A 20,991-nucleotide genomic window follows, 5' to 3' on the forward strand; every position below is an offset into this window, starting at 1 on the left:
TTTTTTCTTTACCACCCAATGGTATAAAATTATGTGACCCATCAGTGGCGTCAATATGATCACTGCACCCCTGGATGAATTCATTCACTGAGAGGTGGAGTTTGTAAAATGGGGTCACTTATGGGGGTTTCTGCTGTTCTGGCACCTTATGGGCTCTGTCAATGTGACATGGCACTCCCAAACCAGTCCAGCAAAATCTGAATTCCAATATGGCGCTTCTTCCCTTCTGAGCTTTGCACTGTGCCTCAAAAGTAGTTTTCGACCACATATGGGATATCTGTGTCCTCAGAAGAAATTGCACAACAAATTTTGGGTTCCATTTTTTCCTGTTAACCTTCTGAAAATAATGGGGCTAAAATAACATTTTTGTAGGAAAAATGTACCGTATATACTCGAGTATAAGCCGAGATTTTCAGCCCAAATTTTTGGGCTGAAAGTGCCCCTCTCGGCTTATACTCGAGTCACGGTCGGCGGCAGGGTCGGCGGGTGAGGGGGAGAGGGCGCTGAGGCATACTTACCTGCTTCCGGGGCTCCTGGCGCTGTCCCTGCAGTCCCACGGTCTCCGGGTGCCGCAGCTCTTCCCCTGTTCAGCGGTCACGTGGGACCGCTCATTAGAGAAATGAATATGGACTCCACTCCCATAGGGGTGGAGCCGCATATTCATTCCTCTAATGACGGTAACGGTGACCGCTGATAGAGGAAGAGGCTGCGGCACCGAAGACCAGCTGTCCGGGATAAGGAGCCAGGGACGCCGGGAGCAGGTAAGTATTACGTATTACATATTCACCTGTCCGCGTTCCACACGCCGGTCGCCGCTCCGTCTTCCCGGCGTCTCTCCGCACTGACTGTGCAGGTCAGAGGGCGCGATGACGCATATAGTGTGCGCGCCGCCCTCTGCCTGATCAGTAAGTGCAGAGAGACGCCGGGACGGGACGCTGAGGAGCTGCAAGCAAGAGAGGTGAGTATGTCGTTTTTTTTATTGCAGCAGCAGCAGCAGCAATGGCACAGCTTTCTATGGTACATCTATGGGGCAATAATGAATGGTGCAGAGCACTATATGGCACAGCTATGGGGCAATAATGAAAGGTGCAGAGCACTATATGGCACAGCTTTCTATGGTACAGCTATGGGGCAATAATGAACGGTGCAGAGCACTATATGGCACAGCTATGGGGCAATAATGAACGGTGCAGAGCACTATATGGCACAGCTTTCTATGGTACAGCTATGGGGCAATAATGAACGGTGCAGAGCACTATATGGCACAGCTTTCTATGGTACAGCTATGGGGCAATAATGAACAGTGCAGAGCACTATATGGCACAGCTTTCTATGGTACAGCTATGGGGCAATAATGAATGGTGCAGAGCACTATATGGCACAGCTTTCTTTGGTACAGCTATGGGGCAATAATGAACGGTGCAGAGCATTATATGGCACAGCTTTCTATGGTACAGCTATGGGGCATGTCATGGTTCCCAATGGCAAGGGAACGTCAGAGAACTTAAACAACAGACTAGCTCTTGGGTGATGGAATCTCGAGCTGACCGTGAGCTAAACCTACCACACAACTAACAGTGGCCGGGTGGCGTACCTACGTTTTATCCCTAGACGCCTAGCGCCAGCCGGAGGACTAACTAACCCTAATAGAGGAAAAGACAGACCTGGCTTACCTCTAGGGAAATTCCCCCAAAAAGGAGACAGAAGCCCCCCACATATATTGACGGTGAGTTCAGAGGAAAAGACATACGCAGTATGAAGGTAGGTTCAGCAAAGCGAGGTCCGCTTACTAGATAGCAAGAAGATACAATAGGGAACTTCACGGTCAGCTGAAAACCCTATTAAAATACCATCCCGAAATTACTTTAAGACTCATGTGTCAACTCATGACACCGGAGTGGCAATTTCGGCCCACAAGAGCTTCCAGCTACAGAAAAGTAACATAACTGTGAACTGGAACAAAAATGCAAAACAAACTTAGGACTAAGAGTCCAACTTAGCTGATAGTAGTCTAGAAGCAGGAACATGCAACAGAAAGGCTCTGGTTACATTGATGGCCGGCACTAGAATAACTGAGCAGTAAGGCTAAATAGGATACACCCATATCCAGATGGAAACAGGTGAACAGAGAAAGTGAAGCACACAAGTCCAGTACCACCAGTGACCACCGGGGGAGCCCAAAAACCAAATTCACAACAGTACCCCCCCCTCAAGGAGGGGGCACCGAACCCTCACAAGAACCACCAGGGCGATCAGGATGAGCCCTATGAAAGGCACGGACCAAATCAGAGGCATGAACATCAGAGGCTGTCACCCAAGAATTATCCTCTTGACCGTAGCCCTTCCACTTGACCAGATACTGAAGTTTCCGTCTGGAAACAAGGGAGTCCAAGATCTTCTCCACAACGTACTCCAATTCACCCTCAACCAACACCGGAGCGGGAGGCTCAACGGAAGGCACAACCGGTACCTCATACCTGCGCAATAATGACCGATGGAAGACATTATGGATAGAAAAAGATGCTGGGAGGTCCAATCGAAAGGACACGGGGTTAAGAATCTCCAAAATCTTATACGGGCCGATGAACCGAGGCTTAAACTTAGGAGAAGAAACCCTCATAGGGACAAAACGAGAAGACAACCACACCAAGTCCCCAACACGAAGACGAGGACCAACACGACGACGGCGGTTAGCAAAATGCCGAGTCTTCTCCTGGGACAACTCCAAATTGTCCACCACCCGTCCCCAAATCCGATGCAACCTATCCACCACAGTATCCACTCCAGGACAATCCGAAGACTCCACCTGACCAGAAGAAAAACGAGGATGAAACCCCGAATTGCAAAAGAAAGGAGAAACCAAAGTGGCAGAACTAGCCCGATTATTGAGGGCAAACTCCGCCAACGGCAAAAAGGCAACCCAGTCATCCTGATCCGCAGACACAAAACACCTCAAATAAGTCTCCAAGGTCTGATTAGTTCGCTCAGTCTGGCCATTAGTCTGAGGATGGAACGCAGACGAAAAAGACAAATCAATGCCCATCCTAGCACAGAACGCCCGCCAAAATCTAGACACGAACTGGGTCCCCCTGTCAGAAACGATATTCTCCGGAATACCATGCAAGCGAACCACATTTTGAAAAAACAGAGGAACCAACTCGGATGAGGAAGGCAACTTAGGCAAGGGCACCAAATGGACCATCTTTGAAAAACGGTCACACACCACCCAGATGACAGACATTTTCTGAGAAACAGGGAGATCAGAAATAAAATCCATAGAGATGTGAGTCCAAGGCCTCTTCGGAATAGGCAAAGATAACAACAATCCGCTGGCCCGAGAACAACAAGGTTTGGCCCGAGCACAAACATCACAAGACTGCACAAAAACTCGTACATCTCGAGACAGGGAAGGCCACCAGAAGGACCTAGCCACCAAATCCCTGGTACCAAAGATCCCGGGATGACCTGCCAACACAGAAGAATGAACCTCCGAGATGACTCTACTGGTCCAATCATCAGGAACAAACAGTCTACCAGGCGGGCAACGATCAGGTCTATCCGCCTGAAACTCCTGCAAAGCCCGTCGCAGGTCTGGGGAAACAGCAGATAATATCACCCCATCCTTAAGGATACCTGTAGGTTCAGAATCACCAGGGGAATCAGGCTCAAAACTCCTAGAAAGGGCATCCGCCTTCACATTTTTAGAACCTGGTAAGTATGAGACCACAAAATTAAACCGAGAGAAAAACAACGACCAGCGCGCCTGTCTAGGATTCAGGCGCCTGGCAGACTCAAGATAAATCAAATTCTTGTGATCGGTCAATACCACCACCTGATGTCTAGCCCCCTCAAGCCAATGACGCCACTCCTCAAAAGCCCACTTCATAGTCAAAAGCTCCCGATTACCAATATCATAATTTCGCTCGGCGGGCGAAAATTTTCGTGAAAAGAACGCACAAGGTCTCATCACGGAGCAGTCGGAACTTTTCTGCGACAAGACCGCCCCAGCTCCGATCTCGGAAGCATCGACCTCAAGCTGAAAAGGAAGAGTAACATCAGGCTGACGCAACACAGGGGCGGAAGAAAAGCGGCGCTTAAGCTCCCGAAAGGCCTCCACAGCAGCAGGGGACCAATCAGCAACATCAGCACCCTTTTTGGTCAAATCAGTCAAAGGTTTAGCAACATCAGAAAAACCAGTTATAAATCGACGATAAAAATTAGCAAAGCCCAAAAATTTCTGAAGGCTCTTAAGAGAAGAAGGTTGCGTCCAATCACAAATAGCCCGAACCTTAACAGGATCCATCTCAATGGAAGAGGGGGAAAAAATGTACCCCAAAAAAGAAATCTTTTGAACCCCAAAAATACACTTAGAACCCTTCACACACAAGGAATTAGCCCGCAAAACCTGAAAAACCCTCCTGACCTGTTGGACATGAGAATCCCAGTCATCCGAAAAAATCAAAATATCATCCAGATACACGATCATAAATTTATCCAAATATTCACGGAAAATGTCATGCATAAAGGACTGAAAGACTGAAGGGGCATTTGAAAGACCAAAAGGCATTACTAAATACTCAAAATGGCCCTCGGGCGTATTAAATGCGGTTTTCCACTCATCCCCCTGCTTAATTCGCACCAAATTATACGCCCCACGGAGATCAATCTTAGAGAACCACTTAGCCCCCTTTATTCGAGCAAACAAATCAGTCAGCAGTGGCAGAGGATACTGATATTTGACTGTAATTTTATTCAAGAGTCGATAATCAATACACGGCCTCAAAGAGCCATCTTTTTTAGATACAAAGAAAAAACCGGCTCCCAAGGGAGATGAAGAAGGATGAATATGTCCCTTTTCCAGGGACTCCTTAATATATTCTCGCATAGCAGCATGTTCAGGTACAGATAGATTAAATAAACGACCCTTTGGATATTTACTGCCCGGAATCAGATCTATGGTACAATCGCAATCTCTGTGAGGAGGTAGTGAACCAAGCTTAGGCTCCTCAAAAACATCACGATAATCAGACAAAAATTCCGGAATCTCAGAGGGAATAGATGACGAAATGGAAACCAAAGGTACGTCCCCATGAGCCCCCTGACATCCCCAGCTTAACACAGACATAGCTTTCCAGTCAAGGACTGGGTTATGAGATTGTAACCATGGTAATCCGAGCACCAAAACGTCATGTAGATTGTACAACACAAGGAAGCGAATCATCTCCTGATGGTCTGGATTCATACGCATAGTCACTTGTGTCCAGTATTGTGGTTTATTACTAGCCAATGGTGTAGAGTCAATACCCTTCAGAGGTATAGGAACTTCCAGAGGCTCTAGATCAAACCCACAGCGCCTGGCAAAGGACCAATCCATTAGACTCAAAGCGGCGCCAGAGTCGACATAGGCATCCGCGGTAATTGACGATAATGAACAAATCAAGGTCACAGACAGAATAAACTTAGACTGTAAAGTGCCAATTGAAATAGACTTATCAACCTTCTTTGTACGTTTAGAGCATGCTGATATAACATGAGTTGAATCACCACAATAGAAGCACAACCCATTTTTTCGCCTAAAATTCTGCCGTTCGCTTCTGGACAGAATTCTATCACATTGCATATTTTCTGGAGCCTTCTCAGAAGACACCGCCAAATGGTGCACAGGTTTGCGCTCCCGCAAACGCCGATCAATCTGAATAGCCATTGTCATGGACTCATTCAGACCTGTAGGTGCAGGGAACCCCACCATAACATCTTTAATGGCATCAGAGAGACCCTCTCTGAAATTCGCCGCCAGGGCGCACTCATTCCACTGAGTAAGCACAGACCATTTACGAAATTTTTGGCAGTATATTTCAGCTTCATCTTGCCCTTGAGATAGGGCCATCAAGGCTTTTTCAGCCTGAATCTCTAAGTTAGGTTCCTCATAAAGCAACCCCAAAGCCAGAAAAAACGCATCCACATTGAGCAACGCAGGATCCCCGGGTGCCAATGCAAATGCCCAGTTTTGAGGGTCACCCCGCAGCAAGGAAATTACTATCTTAACCTGCTGTGCGGGATCTCCAGCGGAGCGAGATCTCAGGGAAAGAAATAATTTACAATTATTTTTGAAATTCAGGAAACGAGATCTATCCCCGGAGAAAAATTCTGGTATAGGAATTCTAGGTTCAGATATAGGAGCATGAATAACAAAATCCTGTAAATTTTGAACCTTCGTAGCAAGATTATTCAAACCTGTAGCCAAACTCTGAGAATCCATTTTAATCAGGTGCGATCAGAGCCATTCAAGGATTAGAAGGAGAGAGAGAGACAAAGGCTGCAATTAGAGCAGAAATGCAACTGAGTCAACTAAAAAGCAAACTCAGAAGGAAAAAAAAAAAAAAAAAAAAATCTGCAGACTTCTTTTTCTCTCCTTTCTTCTGCCAACGGTTTTAACCCTTGGCCGGCCATACTGTCATGGTTCCCAATGGCAAGGGAACGTCAGAGAACTTAGACAACAGACTAGCTCTTGGGTGATGGAATCTCGAGCTGACCGTGAGCTAAACCTACCACACAACTAACAGTGGCCGGGTGGCGTACCTACGTTTTATCCCTAGACGCCTAGCGCCAGCCGGAGAACTAACTAACCCTAATAGAGGAAAAGACAGACCTGGCTTACCTCTAGGGAAATTCCCCCAAAAAGGAGACAGAAGCCCCCCACATATATTGACGGTGAGTTCAGAGGAAAAGACATACGCAGTATGAAGGTAGGTTCAGCAAAGCGAGGTCCGCTTACTAGATAGCAAGAAGATACAATAGGGAACTTCACGGTCAGCTGAAAACCCTATTAAAATACCATCCCGAAATTACTTTAAGACTCATGTGTCAACTCATGACACCGGAGTGGCAATTTCGGCCCACAAGAGCTTCCAGCTACAGAAAAATAACATAACTGTGAACTGGAACAAAAATGCAAAACAAACTTAGGACTAAGAGTCCAACTTAGCTGATAGTAGTCTAGAAGCAGGAACATGCAACAGAAAGGCTCTGGTTACATTGATGGCCGGCACTAGAATAACTGAGCAGCAAGGCTAAATAGGATACACCCATATCCAGATGGAAACAGGTGAACAGAGAAAGTGAAGCACACAAGTCCAGTACCACCAGTGACCACCGGGGGAGCCCAAAAACCAAATTCACAACAGGGGCAATAATGAACGGTGCAGAGCACTATATGGCACAGCTTTCTATGGTACAGCTATGGGGCAATAATGAACGGTGCAGAGCACTATATGGCACAGCTTTCTATGGTACAGCTATGGGGTAATAATGAACGGTGCAGAGCACTATATGGCACAGCTTTCTATGGTACAGCTATGGGGCAATAATGAACGGTGCAGAGCACTATATGGCACAGCTTTCTATGGTACAGCTATGGGGCAATAATGAACGGTGCAGAGCACTATATGGCACAGCTATGGGGCCATAATGAACGATATGGAGCATCTATTTTTATTTTTCAAATTCACCGTGTGCCCAAACAGTAGACCCTTTTGAAAATGCAAAATTTGAGGCAAAAAAAACATGTTTGTGGGAAAAAATTATTTTTTATTATTTTCACTGCTCAATGTTATAAACATCTGTGAAGCACCTGGGGGTTCAAGGTGATTACCACACATCTAGATAAGTTCCCAGAGGGGTATAGTTTTCATAATTGGGTCACTTGTGGGGGGGTTCCACTGGCACATCAGAGGTCCTCCAAACACAATATAGCATCCGTTATTTATTCCAGCCAACTTTGTATTCAAAAAGTCAAATGGCACTCTTTCCCTTCTGAGCCCTGCCATGGACCCAAACAGTAGTTTTCCCCCACATATGGGTATCAGCAAGATCATGAGAAATCGCACAGAAAATTTTGGTGTCCATTTTTTCCTGTTACCCTTGTGAAAATTAAAAAAATGGGTCTAAAATAAAAACTTTGTGAAAGGTTAAATGTTCATCTTTTCCTTTCACATTTTAAAAATTCCTATGTAGCACCTTAAGGCCGGCATCACACTGGCGAGTTTTACGAATATATGAGCGCATAAACTACGTCCGTAAAATACGCATAACACACGGCCCAATGATTCCCTATGTCCCAGCTCCTATCAGCCGTATTTTACTGATCCGTAATATACGGTCTTGTACGGCCGTAGAAAATCGCAGCATGCTGCGTTTGTCACCGTATTGCGAATAAAAACGCCAATGAAAGTCTATGGGGGCGAGAAAAATACGGATTACACATGGACCAGCAGTGTGACTTGCGAGAAATACGCAGCGGTGTTAGTGAAAAGTCGGTAATTCAATTGCCGGCTTTTCATTTCTCCTTCCCAAACCCGACAGGATATGAGACATGGTTTACATACAGTAAACCATCTCATATCCCCTTTGTTTTGCATATTCCACACTACTAATGTTAGTAGTGTGTATGTGCAAAATTTGGGTGCTGTAGCTGCTAAAATAAAGGGTTAAATGGCGGAAAAAATTGGCGTGGGCTCCCGCGCAATTTTCTCCGCCAGAGTGGTAAAGCCAGTGACTGAGGGCAGATATTAATAGCCTAGAGAGGGACCATGGTTATTGGCCCCCCCTGGCTCAAAACATCTGCCCCCAGACATCCAGCAGAGGGCGCCTCACCGCGACTCAATGTAAGTACAGATCACCCAGCTTTCCTTTCAGCACCCGGGGTTTACAGGCACGAGCGAGTGCATTAGCACAGCTCCTGCCTGTAAATTGATTTAACCCCTTCAGATGGATTTACTTAGTGGGACGTGACAGTTCATCAGAAGGTATGTATATTGTTGGTTTATTATTTTGCAGAGCGAGGGTCTTCAGGTGGATTGAGAGAGCAATAAAATATTAAAACAACCTGTGTGTTTATTTCATTAAAATAATTTTTAATAATGTGTGTGTTTTTTAACCCTTTCATACAATTGGATTAATAATGGATAGGTGACATAATTGACGCCTCTCCATTATTAACCTGGCTTAATGTCACCTTACAATAACAAGGTGGCATTAACCCTTCATTACCCCATATCCCACAGCTACACGGGAATGGGAAGAGAGTGGCCAAGTGCCAGAATATGCGCATCTTCCAGATGTGCCTTTTCTGGGGTGGCTGGGGGCAGATGTTTGTAGCCAGGGGGGGCCAATAACCATGGACCCTCACTAGGCTATTAATATCTGCCCTCAGTCACTGGCTTTACCACTCTGGTGGAGAAAATTGCGCGGGAGCCCACGCCAATTTTTTCCGCAATTTAACCCTTTATTTTAGCAGCTACAGCGCCCAAATTTTGCACATACACACTACTAACATTAGTAGTGTGGAATATGCAAAAAAAAAAAAGGGATATGAGATGGTTTACTGTATGTAAACCATGTCTCATATCCTGTCGGGTTTGGGAAGGAGAAATGAGAAGCCGGCAATTGGATTACCGGCTTTTCACATATCTCGCGTTGAATTAAATATAAATACAGAATATATATATGTGTCTCAATGACATATATATATATACAATGCCTACAAGTAGTATTCAACCCCCTGCAGATTTAGCAGGTTTAATAAGATGCAAATAAGTTAGAGCCTTCAAACTTCAAACAAGAGCAGGATTTATTAACAGATGCATAAATCTTACAAACCAAAAAGTTTTGTTGCTCAGTAGTGTTGAGCGATACGTCCGATACTTGAAAGTATCGGTATCGGAAAGTATCGGCCGATACCGGCAAAGTATCGGATCTAATCCGATACCGATACCCGATACCAGTACAAGTCAATGGGACTCAAGTATTGGACGGTATCCCTGATGGTTCCCAGGGTCTGAAGGAGAGGAAACTCTCCTTCAGGCCCTGGGATCCATATTAATGTGCAAAATAAAGAATAAAAATAAAAAATATTGCTATACTCACCTCTCCGACGCAGCCTGGACCTCACAGAGGGAACCGGCAGCGTTCTTTGCTTAAAATGCGCGCGTTTACTTCCTTCCGTGACGTCACGGCTTGTGATTGGTCGTGTGCCGCCCATGTGGCCGCGACGCGACCAATCACAGCAAGCCGTGACGTAATTTTCAGGTCCTCAATGCCTAATTCTAGGCATTCAGGACCTGAAATTACATCACGGCTTGCTGTGATTGGTCGCGTCGCGGTCACATGGGCGGCACGCAACCAATCACAAGCCGTGACGTAATTTTAAAATGCGCGCGTTTCCTGCCTCCCGTGACGTCACGGCTTGTGATTGGTCGCGTCGCGGTCACATGGGCGACGCGACCAATCACAAGCCGGAACGTAATTTTAAAATCCTGAATGCCTAGAATTAGGCATTGAGGACCTGAAAATTACGTCACGGCTTGCTGTGATTGGTCGCGTCGCGGCCACATGGGCGGCACGCGACCAATCACAAGCCGTGACGTCACGGAAGGAAGTAAACGCGCGCATTTTAAGCAAAGAACGCTGCCGGTTCCCTCGGTGAGGTCCAGGCTGCGTCGGAGAGGTGAGTATAGCAATATTTTTTATTTTAATTCTTTATTTTACACATTAATGTTGTTTCGATACCGATACCCGATACCACAAAAGTATCGGATCTCGGTATCGGAATTCCGATACCCGCAAGTATCGGCCGATACCCGATACTTGCGGTATCGGAATGCTCAACACTATTGCTCAGTTAAATTTTTATAAATTTTAAACATAAAAGTGTGGGTCAATTATTATTCAACCCCTAGGTTTAATATTTTGTGGAATAACCTTTGTTTGCAATTACAGCTAATAATCGTCTTTTATAAGACCTGATCAGGCCGGCACAGGTCTCTGGAGTTATCTTGGCCCACTCCTCCATGAAGATCTTCTCCAAGTTATCTAGGTTCTTTGGGTGTCTCATGTGGACTTTAATCTTGAGCTCCTTCCACAAGTTTTCAATTGGGTTAAGGTCAGGAGACTGACTAGGCCACTGCAACACCTTGATTTTTTGCCTCTTGAACCAGGCCTTGGTTTTCTTGGCTGTGTGCTTTGGGTCGTTGTCTTGTTGGAAGATGAAATGACGACCCATCTTAAGATCCTTGATGGAGGAGCGGAGGTTCTTGGCCAAAATCTCCAGGTAGGCCGTGCTATCCATCTTCCCATGGATGCGGACCAGATGGCCAGGCCCCTTGGCTGAGAAACAGCCCCACAGCATGATGCTGCCACCACCATGCTTGACTGTAGGGATGGTATTCTTGGGGTCGTATGCAGTGCCATCCAGTCTCCAAACGTCACGTGTGTGGTTGGCACCAAAGATCTCGATCTTGGTCTCATCAGACCAGAGAACCTTGAACCAGTCAGTCTCAGAGTCCTCCAAGTGATCATGAGCAAACTGTAGATGAGCCTTGACATGACGCTTTGAAAGTAAAGGTACCTTACGGGCTCGTCTGGAACGGAGACCATTGCGGTGGAGTACGTTACTTATGGTATTGACTGAAACCAATGTCCCCACTGCCATGAGATCTTCCCGGAGCTCCTTCCTTGTTGTCCTTGGATTAGCCTTGACTCTTCGGACAAGCCTGGCCTCGGCACGGGAGGAAATTTTCAAAGGCTGTCCAGGCCGTGGAAGGCTAACAGTAGTTCCATAAGCCTTCCACTTCCGGATGATGCTCCCAACAGTGGAGACAGGTAGGCCCAACTCCTTGGAAAGGGTTTTGTACCCCTTGCCAGCCTTGTGACCCTCCACGATCTTGTCTCTGATGGCCTTGGAATGCTCCTTTGTCTTTCCCATGTTGACCATGTATGAGTGCTGTTCACAAGTTTGGGGAGGGTCTTAAATAGTCAGAAAAGGCTGGAAAAAGAGATAATTAATCCAAACATGTGAAGCTCATTGACATTGTTCTTTGTGCCTGAACTACTTCTTAATACTTTAGGGGAAACAAACAGAATTCTGGTGGGTTGAGGGGTTGAATAATAAATGACCCTCTGAAAAGACTTTTCACAATTTAAAAAAATAATAAACAAAGAAATAACATTCTTTTTTGCTGCAGTGCATTTCACACTTCCAGGCTGATCTACAGTCCAAATGTCACAATGCCAAGTTAATTCCAAATGTGTAAACCTGCTAAATCTGCAGGGGGTTGAATACTACTTGTAGGCACTGTATATACTGTATATATGTTTTAACGAACATTTGAGCCCATAAATCCATTAGATGTCGGTTTTGCAAGCCTGCGAGAAAATATCGCAGTACGGATGCCATACGGATTACATACGGAGGATGCCATGCGCAAAATACGCTGACACACCCTGCCTACGGAGGACATACGGATCACTATTTTGGGAACATTTCTCCGTATTACGGCAGTAAAAAACAGACCGTATTGTCTTACGCTGAGTGTGACGCCGGCCTAAGGGTTAATAAACTTATGAAATGTGGTTTTGACCACCTTGAGGGGTGCAATTTTTACAATGGTATCACTTTTGGGTGTTTTCTGTTATATCGACCCCTCAACGTCTCTTCAAATGTAATGTGGTCCCTAAAAAAATGATTTTGTAAATATTGTTGAAAAAATGAGATATCGCTGGTCAACTTTTAACCCTTATAACTTTCTAACAAAAAAAATTATGTTTCAAAAATTGTACTGATATAAAGTATACATGTGGGAAATGTTAATTATTTTAGGGTATACAAATTAAAAAAAATTTAATTGCAAATTTTTAACAAATTTAAATTTTTTCCACAAATATACACAAGTCATATCGAAGAAATATTACCACTATAATGAAGTGCAAAATGTCACAAACAAGCAGTTTTAGAATCAGTGGGATCCATTGATGCATTCCAGAGTGCTTGGGGACTTAAGGGTTAACAGCCACAAGTGGAGCGGTGCTCTGCCCACGGCTGTTAACCTGTTTATTCCTGCTCTCAATCACTGACATCAGGATTAAACAGTCGTAAACGCTTCATTAATCTCGCTCATTGGCACCCCTATCACGTGATCGAGGGGCATCGATGAGTTGTAATGACATCCGGGGGTTTGCTGATGACCCCCATTTGTGACATTACAAACTACCTGTTCATAGGAGATCTTGATTTCTGCTATATACCAGTGCTGAAACCTTGCTATGTGCAGCTCAGTTAATCAGATGATAGCAGCTATTAAATAAAGTAAAAGTTTTTAAAAATATGGAAAAAAACCTTTTTGCCCATTCAAATTAAAACAATTAAAAAATACACATATTTGGTTTCACTGCTGTCGTAAAAATCCAAATTTTAAAAATATAAAAGAAATTAATCCAATTGGTAAAAGGTTTAACAAGAAAAAATGGATAAAATGCAAAAAGAAACTATTAAAACATTGTATCTACCCAAAAAATGATATCAGTAAAAATGTCACTTCAGGGTGCAAAAAGTAAGACTTTGCACTGCCCCAGATCCCAAAAAAATGGAAACGCTTTGGGTCTCGCAAAGTGGAGAAACAAGCAAATTTTCTGACAAATTTCGGATTTGTTTTTACCATTTCACCACTTAAATAAAATAAAAAACCTATACATGTTTGATATCTGCGTACTCGTACTGACCTGGAGAATGATATTGTGGCTATATTGACAAAAAATGAATAAGTTATCGCTTTTATTTTTCACTCTGTTTCATTGCAGCCATTGGGTAAATTCAAACAAGTTAATTTTTTTTCTCATTAATGTACACTCTGCACCCCATCTTGACTGAAAAAAAAAGAAATGTAGTAATTTTTGCAAATTTATTAAAAAAGAAAAACTAAAATATCACTTGGTCATAAGTATTCAGACCCTTTGCTCAGTATTGAGTAGAGGCACCCTTTTGAGCTAGTACAGCCATGAGTCTTCTTGGGAATGATGCAACACGTTTTTCACACCTGGATTTGGGGATCCTCTGCCATCTTCCTTGCAGATCCTCTCCAGTTCCGTCAGGTTGGATGGTGAATGTTGGTGGACAGCCATTTTCATGTCTCTCCAGAGATGCTCAATTGGGTTTAGGTCAGTGCTCTGGCTGGGCCAGTCAAAAATGGTCACAGAGTTGTTATGAAACCACTCTTTTGTTATTTTAGCTGGATCCTTAGGGTCATTCTCTTGTTGGAAGGTGAACCTTCGGCCAAGTCTGAGGTCCAGAGCACTCTGGAAGAGGTTTTCATCCAGGATATCTCTGTACTTGGCCGCATTCATGTTTCCTTCAGTGACAACCAGTCATCCTGTCCCTGCAGCTGAAAAACACCCCCATAGCATGATGCTGCCACCACCATGTTTCACTGTTGGGACTGTATTGGGCAGGTGATTAGCAGTGCCTGGTTTTCTCCACACATACCGCTTAGAATTATCACCAAAAAGGTCTATCTTCATCTCAACAGACCAGAGAATCTTATTTCTCATAGTCTGGGAGTCCTTCATGTGTTTTTTAGCAAGCTCTATGTGGGCTTTCATATGTCTTGCACTGAGGAGAGGTTCCGTCAGGCTACTCTGGCATAAAGGCCCGACTGGTGGAGGGCTGCAGTGATAGTTGACTTTTTTGTGGAGCTTTCTCCCATCCCCCTACTGCATCTCTGGATCTCAGCCACAGTGATCTTGGGGTTCTTCTTTACCTCTCTCGCCAAGGCTCTTCTCCCACGATTGCTCAGTTTGGCTGGACAGCCAGGTCTAGGAAGACTTCTGGTGGTCCCAAACTTCTTACATTTAAGGATTATGGAGGCCATTGTGCTCTTAGGAACCTTGAGTACTGCAGAAATTCTGTTGTAACCTTGGCCAGATCTGCCAGTTCCTTTGACCTCATGATTCTCATTTGGTCTGACATGTACTGTGAGCTGTGAGGCCTTATATAGACAGGTGTGTGTCTTTCCAAATCAAGTCCTATCAGTTTAATTAAACACAGCTGGACTCCAATGAAGGAGTAGAACCATCTCAAGGAGGATCACAAGGAAATGGACAGCATGTGACTTAAATATGAGTGTCTCAGCAAAGGGTCTGAATACTTATGACCATGTGATATTTCAGTTTTTCATTTTTAATAAATTTGCAAAAATTTCTACATTTCTGTTTTTTCCAGTCAAGATGGGGTGCAGAGTGTACATTAATGAGAAAAAAATGAACTTGTTTGCATTTTTCCAAATGGCTGCAATGAAACAAAGCGTGAAAAATTTAAAGGGGTCTGAATACTGTCCGTACCCACTGTATAACCACAGGCCACATCAAAGTTGAATGCATTGGGAAACTAAGGGTCTGCAAAAGGCAAATGGTGCAAAATTTTTAATTAAAACCAATTATAAAAAATGATTTTTACCCCCAAATACATGATTTTAGTTTATAAAAATGCACAAATGTGGGCAACCTTTAAAAACGAACTGAAAATCAATAAAGAGGAAATACCTCAGTCCTGTGTAGGTGTCGGAGTCCAAAAAATGGACTGATTTTGATAAAACTCTTATAGATCAGAGTGTGGTCTGATTGTCATTCATACCTGGAGAAATATAAAAAAAAGTTTCTTCACATCTTCCCTTCTGGCAGTCTGTGAAAATTGATTTCTTTGTTCACTTTTTTCAAGGACCATTGACTTGTACTGCCGATTTTGATCCGACCCTTGTATCAAATGTGGACATTTTCTGCTAACATCTCGGTCAGTGAAAAATCATGGAACAGTGAATGATCCCATAGAATATCACAGGTACATGTGTTATCCATGAAAAACATGGATAACACTTGTACCTGAAAATCATACGTCTGAGTAAGGCCTAATACTATGCTGTGATCCAGTGTGGCTGCGGTGTGACATCCTTTGCATGTAAAACCCACATAGATTTTTTTGTTGTAAAACGGTCAGAGTAGATTAACAGGTAAATACAATCATCTTCTGACTCTCATTTTTTCCTATGGGAGAATAAGTTAGCTATTACTATGTGCATGTGCAAAAAAAGTCTAATCGTTGTGCATCACTCCATTTACTTGTGTGGGAAATCCCAAAATGTTCTAAACATTTAGAACTTCTGGACAAATTAAAGTAGATAAATTTCACATTCCTGACAAAAGAAGTTGAGGGCCCGTTTTCAAGATACTGGTCATTTCTGGGTTCTCTGTTTTTAAGACGTTATCTGTTACTAAAAAGTTGCATTTGTATTGCACATACTGTACATGTCTTCATTATTGCAGATTTGTCCAGATTGGGTAGTTTTTATTTGAGTTATCGTTTCTCTTCTACTGTACTTTCAGGCTGGAATTTTCTGGGTTATTCTAACAGATTCCTTTTGTGGAGGATGGGCCATTTTATTTGTTGCAGTATTTGAATTGGTGGCTCTAATATGGATTTATGGTAAGTACAAATTAGTATAGCGATTATTAATGTCTTGAACGTTAGGGGAAATGGACAATCCCTATAGCACAACTAGAGTGAGTGCAACATAACTAGAGACAATTGCTAACTATCTGCCTGTTCTACACCTGGCATTTGCTCAGAATGATCACCAACTGCTCCGGCCGACGACTCAGCTGCTCAATGTGAACAGAGCAGCTCTTCCTCTTCCTGGCTGCTCTGTCAATGGGGTGTGACTAATGACATCATGCTGATTGACAGCGGACTCCCCTCAGTTAAGCAGTGGAGAGCCGGATGTCAATCAGCATGATGTCAGCAGTCAGCCCATGTCAATAAAGCAATGCAGAATAGAAGCTGCTGCTCTGTCAACGTGACGTCAGCGGATATCTCTGAATCCCTGGTAGGAGATTTCTGTGACCACTCTATGCTGCCAGAGATCAGCGGAATCTGTCTGTTAAAGTTCTTAGGCCTATAGTTTAAAAAAAGGATTGTCCCAGATAACCCCTTTAATGTTTACAAAATACATTGGCTGATCTTTAATTGGTCTGTTGTATAATGATCATCATCTTACTTACCTTCTCTGCAATTTGCATGATGAAGTCTAATTCATGTTTCAACTCAACAGGTGGCAATACAATTATTTTGGATACAGAGATGATGCTTGGAAAGAAGCATTGGATCTTCTGGCTATGGTGGAGGATCTGCTGGTATTTTGTGTCACCTGTGCTCTTAGCAGTAAGTGTTAGGTCTTATTCAGATGTCAGTGGTTTTTCTCTTACCCAAAAATGGCCCGTTTTATCAGTGTTTTTGAGGAGTTTTTTAGTTGTTACCATATGACTTTCATCGGTTTTTCTTGTCTTAAAAAATGGAGGTTTCTTAAGCTTCTTCTATCAATCAGTCCATGAAAAAAGGTATCCTAGTGCTGTCCAACTTTTTCACAGATTCATAGACTTGTACTGATGAGTTTGGTTCATGATCAATATCGAACAAGTCTCGGTGATTTTGTGCGGACTGTACAAATACAAGGGCATATGAACAGTTCCATAAATTATAAAAGGTGTGAATTCTATCCATGAAAAATACAGACAGAACTCATATGTGAAAAACTGACATCTAAAAGAGCTTCTTGAGGTCATTCCCAAAGGGAGATTAACGTATAAAGAGCAAGGCTCGATCTAAGATTCCCAATTATTGTCTATTGTGAAGACTCCGCGATCATATCCATCATCAAGAATTTGCTCATTTGTCATTAATTGAATCTTTTATGATGGCCTAAAAATTATCATCTCATATCCAAAAACAGACCATTTTTCAGCTATGAGAATAAAAACATATGAAACCTGCCATAACCAGATGAAACCTTTTTGTTTTATTATGTAATCTCAGTTTAATGGTTTGCGTTTTTAATTCAGTTCTAAATGAGTGACACTATTATAATTTTTGAAATGCTCGTATGCAGCCAATTTGTTATAGATGTTTCTTACAGACACATCTTCCTCCTTTTCCAGGCAATTTTGATTTGGTCATTGGTGACATTCCAGAACCCTGAATATAATGGTGTTGCTTATCCTAAATGGGGAGTAATCCTGGGATTCCTCATGGTGGTTTTCTGCCTTATATGGATTCCAATTGTAGCGTGTGTCAAGATTATCCAAGCTGAAGGAAATATTTTCCAGGTTAGTATATCGTAGAGGTGTTTTTATGCAGATGGTGATTCTTGCAGAAAACAATGAGAAAAACACAAGTGCCTTCACTATGGAAGGTAGGAAAGAGGATTAGGAAAGCAATAAGCTGCAGACAAACCTTGGGTTCTGTGTGATGAACCCAAACAAAAAACAAGGAGGAAGAAGATATAACTAATGGTCCGTGCACTATTTGCTATGCAAATGACTTTTTAGTATGAAAAATACTAAATGCCCACCTTGTGGGTTTTAGCTGCGGGTGATGGTCAGCAGAAAATGTATACAAATTAGTTGAAACCGTATAGGTGCACCGTTTTTTAGTATTTTTCATACTAAACAGTCATTTGCATAGCAGATAGTAATTTTTATTTTTTGTTATGTATCAGCTGTTCTGGTGTTTTTTTTAATTATTTTTAGTTTATAAAATATCAAGTTATTCAAGCATCTTAACCTGAAGGCAACACCTCTGCTTTTTTCCCTGACTTGATGTGTTCCTAGTTAGTATCCCCAATCTTCACTATCTCCATTCCAAATTTCCTCAACAATTTATTTATTATTGAAGCAATTTAGCTCTTAAAAAGAACCGGACAGGTCCTCCATGCCCTCCAGCCCAACAGCATTCGCATATGTATTACTAAATTCCCTGCCTAACCAGCCCTTTGTAATGTTAGTCACTTAAATCCATGTTTATAAAAAAAGTGTTTATAAGCTCCATTTTTCTTATGCTAATGAGGTCTTTGACTAGTCCATGGGGCATTTGTTTCCCCAGACTAGTCATTCCTCTTTGCATGTTATCGTGCCCCTGTGGGTGTGATAACATGATTTACAAGAGCATTGGTGGCATCGCCAGCTCCTTGCAAATCTCCCGCATGGCTCTATTTGTCATAGAGCGTCTATGTAGCTGGGTGTACGATTTCCGACTTCAGAGTCGCACTGCGTATGACCGAAAGTGCAGAAGATGCATGTGAGCCGTCTCCTGAACTTATGGTCATGTGCAGTACACCGTTGAAGCTGCTGCTAAATAGAGCCATGTGCACATGCAAGATTTGCAGGGAGCTGGCGATGATGCCGACTTCTGTTATCACACCCAAAGGGTTAACAAATGCCCCATTCACTAGTCAAAGTCCTAATTAGCATAGGAAAAGTGGAGCCTATAAATACATTTTAAACATGGATTTAAGTCACTAACATTATAAAGGGCTGGTTAGGTAAGGAATTTAGTGATACATATGCGAAAGCTGTTGGGTTTGAGGGCATGGGGGACCTGACAAGTTCCCTTTAAAAAGGTGCTGTCCCCAGGCCAAAAGAGCTCAGCTTCTGCTCATATTTTATTCCCACTGCTCCTGAGTATTATTTTTTTTTTAAAACCTGCTATACTGATCCAGAGATATGGGCTGCTCACTCTTCCCCTTACGGATCTTGGTGCCTGTGTCGAAATGAAAGCTGGTTGCACACTCTTAAGCTGGGGCTTCTGGACCTAGTCGCAACCGAAAGTCCAAGCTTAATGTGAAGATGCAGTGCAAATTAAGAGGCGCTGAGGACCGTATGTGGGAGAGCGAGCAGCAGACATGTCCAGAGAAGCGAGCGGTGAGGTGAATTTTGTTTTGCTATCGCTATTTTGCTGAATTCACGTTGAGAGAAATACAAGAAAGTATGCATTCTAAGACCATAAGGACTTTTGTAAAATTCACGTAGACCATTTCAGAAAACGCTCCTTCTCTGGGAAGTTTTTGGACCAGTTTTCCGCTTCCTGGGGCATTTTCTGAAGTTGTATTGAATCGGCTTTGAGATGTTTTGGAAGAGGTTTACCCTGAAGCGTTTTTGTGCATCTTATTTTCCATCAGATATTTTTCAAAACCTCTATAGGAAAAACAAAAATCTAAAAAAAACTTCCAATTTGAACAGCAAAAAAGGATTTTCCATAAAAATGAAAAAATTTGTTTTAATTGGTTTTGAAGCTATTTTTGAGGAAGATTTTGTGCGCACACTTACTCAGGGTATGTGCACTCAAGATCTTTTCCAGGTGGATTCTGGAGTTACAAGTTCATTTTTCAGGCAGCTTTATTTAGAAGCTGCTTGCTCTATATATTTGAAAAGTACAGAGAAAAGATGCCAGCAGCTGAGCCGCCGTAAAAACCTACAAGACCGCAGACACTGGTGGACATAGACAGAAGAGGGCCCCTATACAAAAAAAAGTATATGGGCCCTTTGTTGTCCAATTATTCAACGTAGTGCACAATTCTATATGTTTTGGAGGTCAAAATGGGTCCCCTTACCTCTTGGGACCCTGTGTGACAGCACCGATTGCACCAATGTGGTTTTTCCGCCCCTGGCCACTGGCAAAACTTGAAAAAACTTTGCTTAAATCTTGGTGGAAACCTGAAAAAAAGCTCATGTGGACATAGCCTAAGAAGCGTAATGAGAAGATGTTTTAGACGAGATCTAGATAATAACCAAACACATTTATTGTCTCTTTCTTACAGCGAATTGCAAGTTGTTGTAGACCAACAGCAACCTGGGGTCCTGCATTACCTAAAAATCGTAATGAGAGGTACCAGCATATGAAGGATGAAAGGGTGAAGAATGAAGACAAGGAGATGGAAATTTCACATATACAAGTGACTGAGAGATACACACCAAGAACGGATGAACCTGTTAACCCAGAAGACAAAGGAGTTGAGATTCCAGACATTACAGCATTTGATAACCCATCGTATCAGAGTGACTGACTTAATCTTTGTATCTGTAATAAATGGTTTTTAAATAATTAGAATCGCCATTATTTCTAACAAGAAGCCAGGCGAACCCATTCTGCCATGACCACCATTAATCACGGCTTCTGTGGGGTTTTTACTCTTTTTTCACAGAATTTTCCTACTGATTTTAGAGGCTACAATTGGTCTGCCCATGGCCATGTGGGAGTAAAGTTGGCCCCTTTGGCTTCTGGGCCCAAAAGCAACATTAATACCTGACACTCTGCAAGTTATGCCCTTGTTCTCAATG

General features: G+C 43.0%; 1 protein-coding gene across 1 annotated transcript in view; it reads left to right on the forward strand.

Annotated features, from left to right (window-relative positions):
• Window positions 1–20,894, forward strand: part of LOC143805752 (sodium- and chloride-dependent neutral and basic amino acid transporter B(0+)-like) — a 59,174-nt gene extending 38,280 nt beyond the window's left edge. The window contains exons 11-14 of the mRNA XM_077285371.1: window positions 16,207–16,306; window positions 16,932–17,041; window positions 17,815–17,982; window positions 20,472–20,894. Of these exons, the coding sequence (XP_077141486.1) occupies window positions 16,207–16,306; window positions 16,932–17,041; window positions 17,815–17,982; window positions 20,472–20,717 (624 nt within the window). The 3' untranslated portion in view covers window positions 20,718–20,894. The remainder of the gene's footprint in view (window positions 1–16,206; window positions 16,307–16,931; window positions 17,042–17,814; window positions 17,983–20,471) is intronic.
• The last annotated feature ends 97 nt before the right edge of the window (window positions 20,895–20,991 follow it).

This window comes from Ranitomeya variabilis, chromosome 2, assembly GCF_051348905.1.
Source record: "Ranitomeya variabilis isolate aRanVar5 chromosome 2, aRanVar5.hap1, whole genome shotgun sequence".
Taxonomy (NCBI): Eukaryota; Metazoa; Chordata; class Amphibia; order Anura; family Dendrobatidae; genus Ranitomeya; species Ranitomeya variabilis.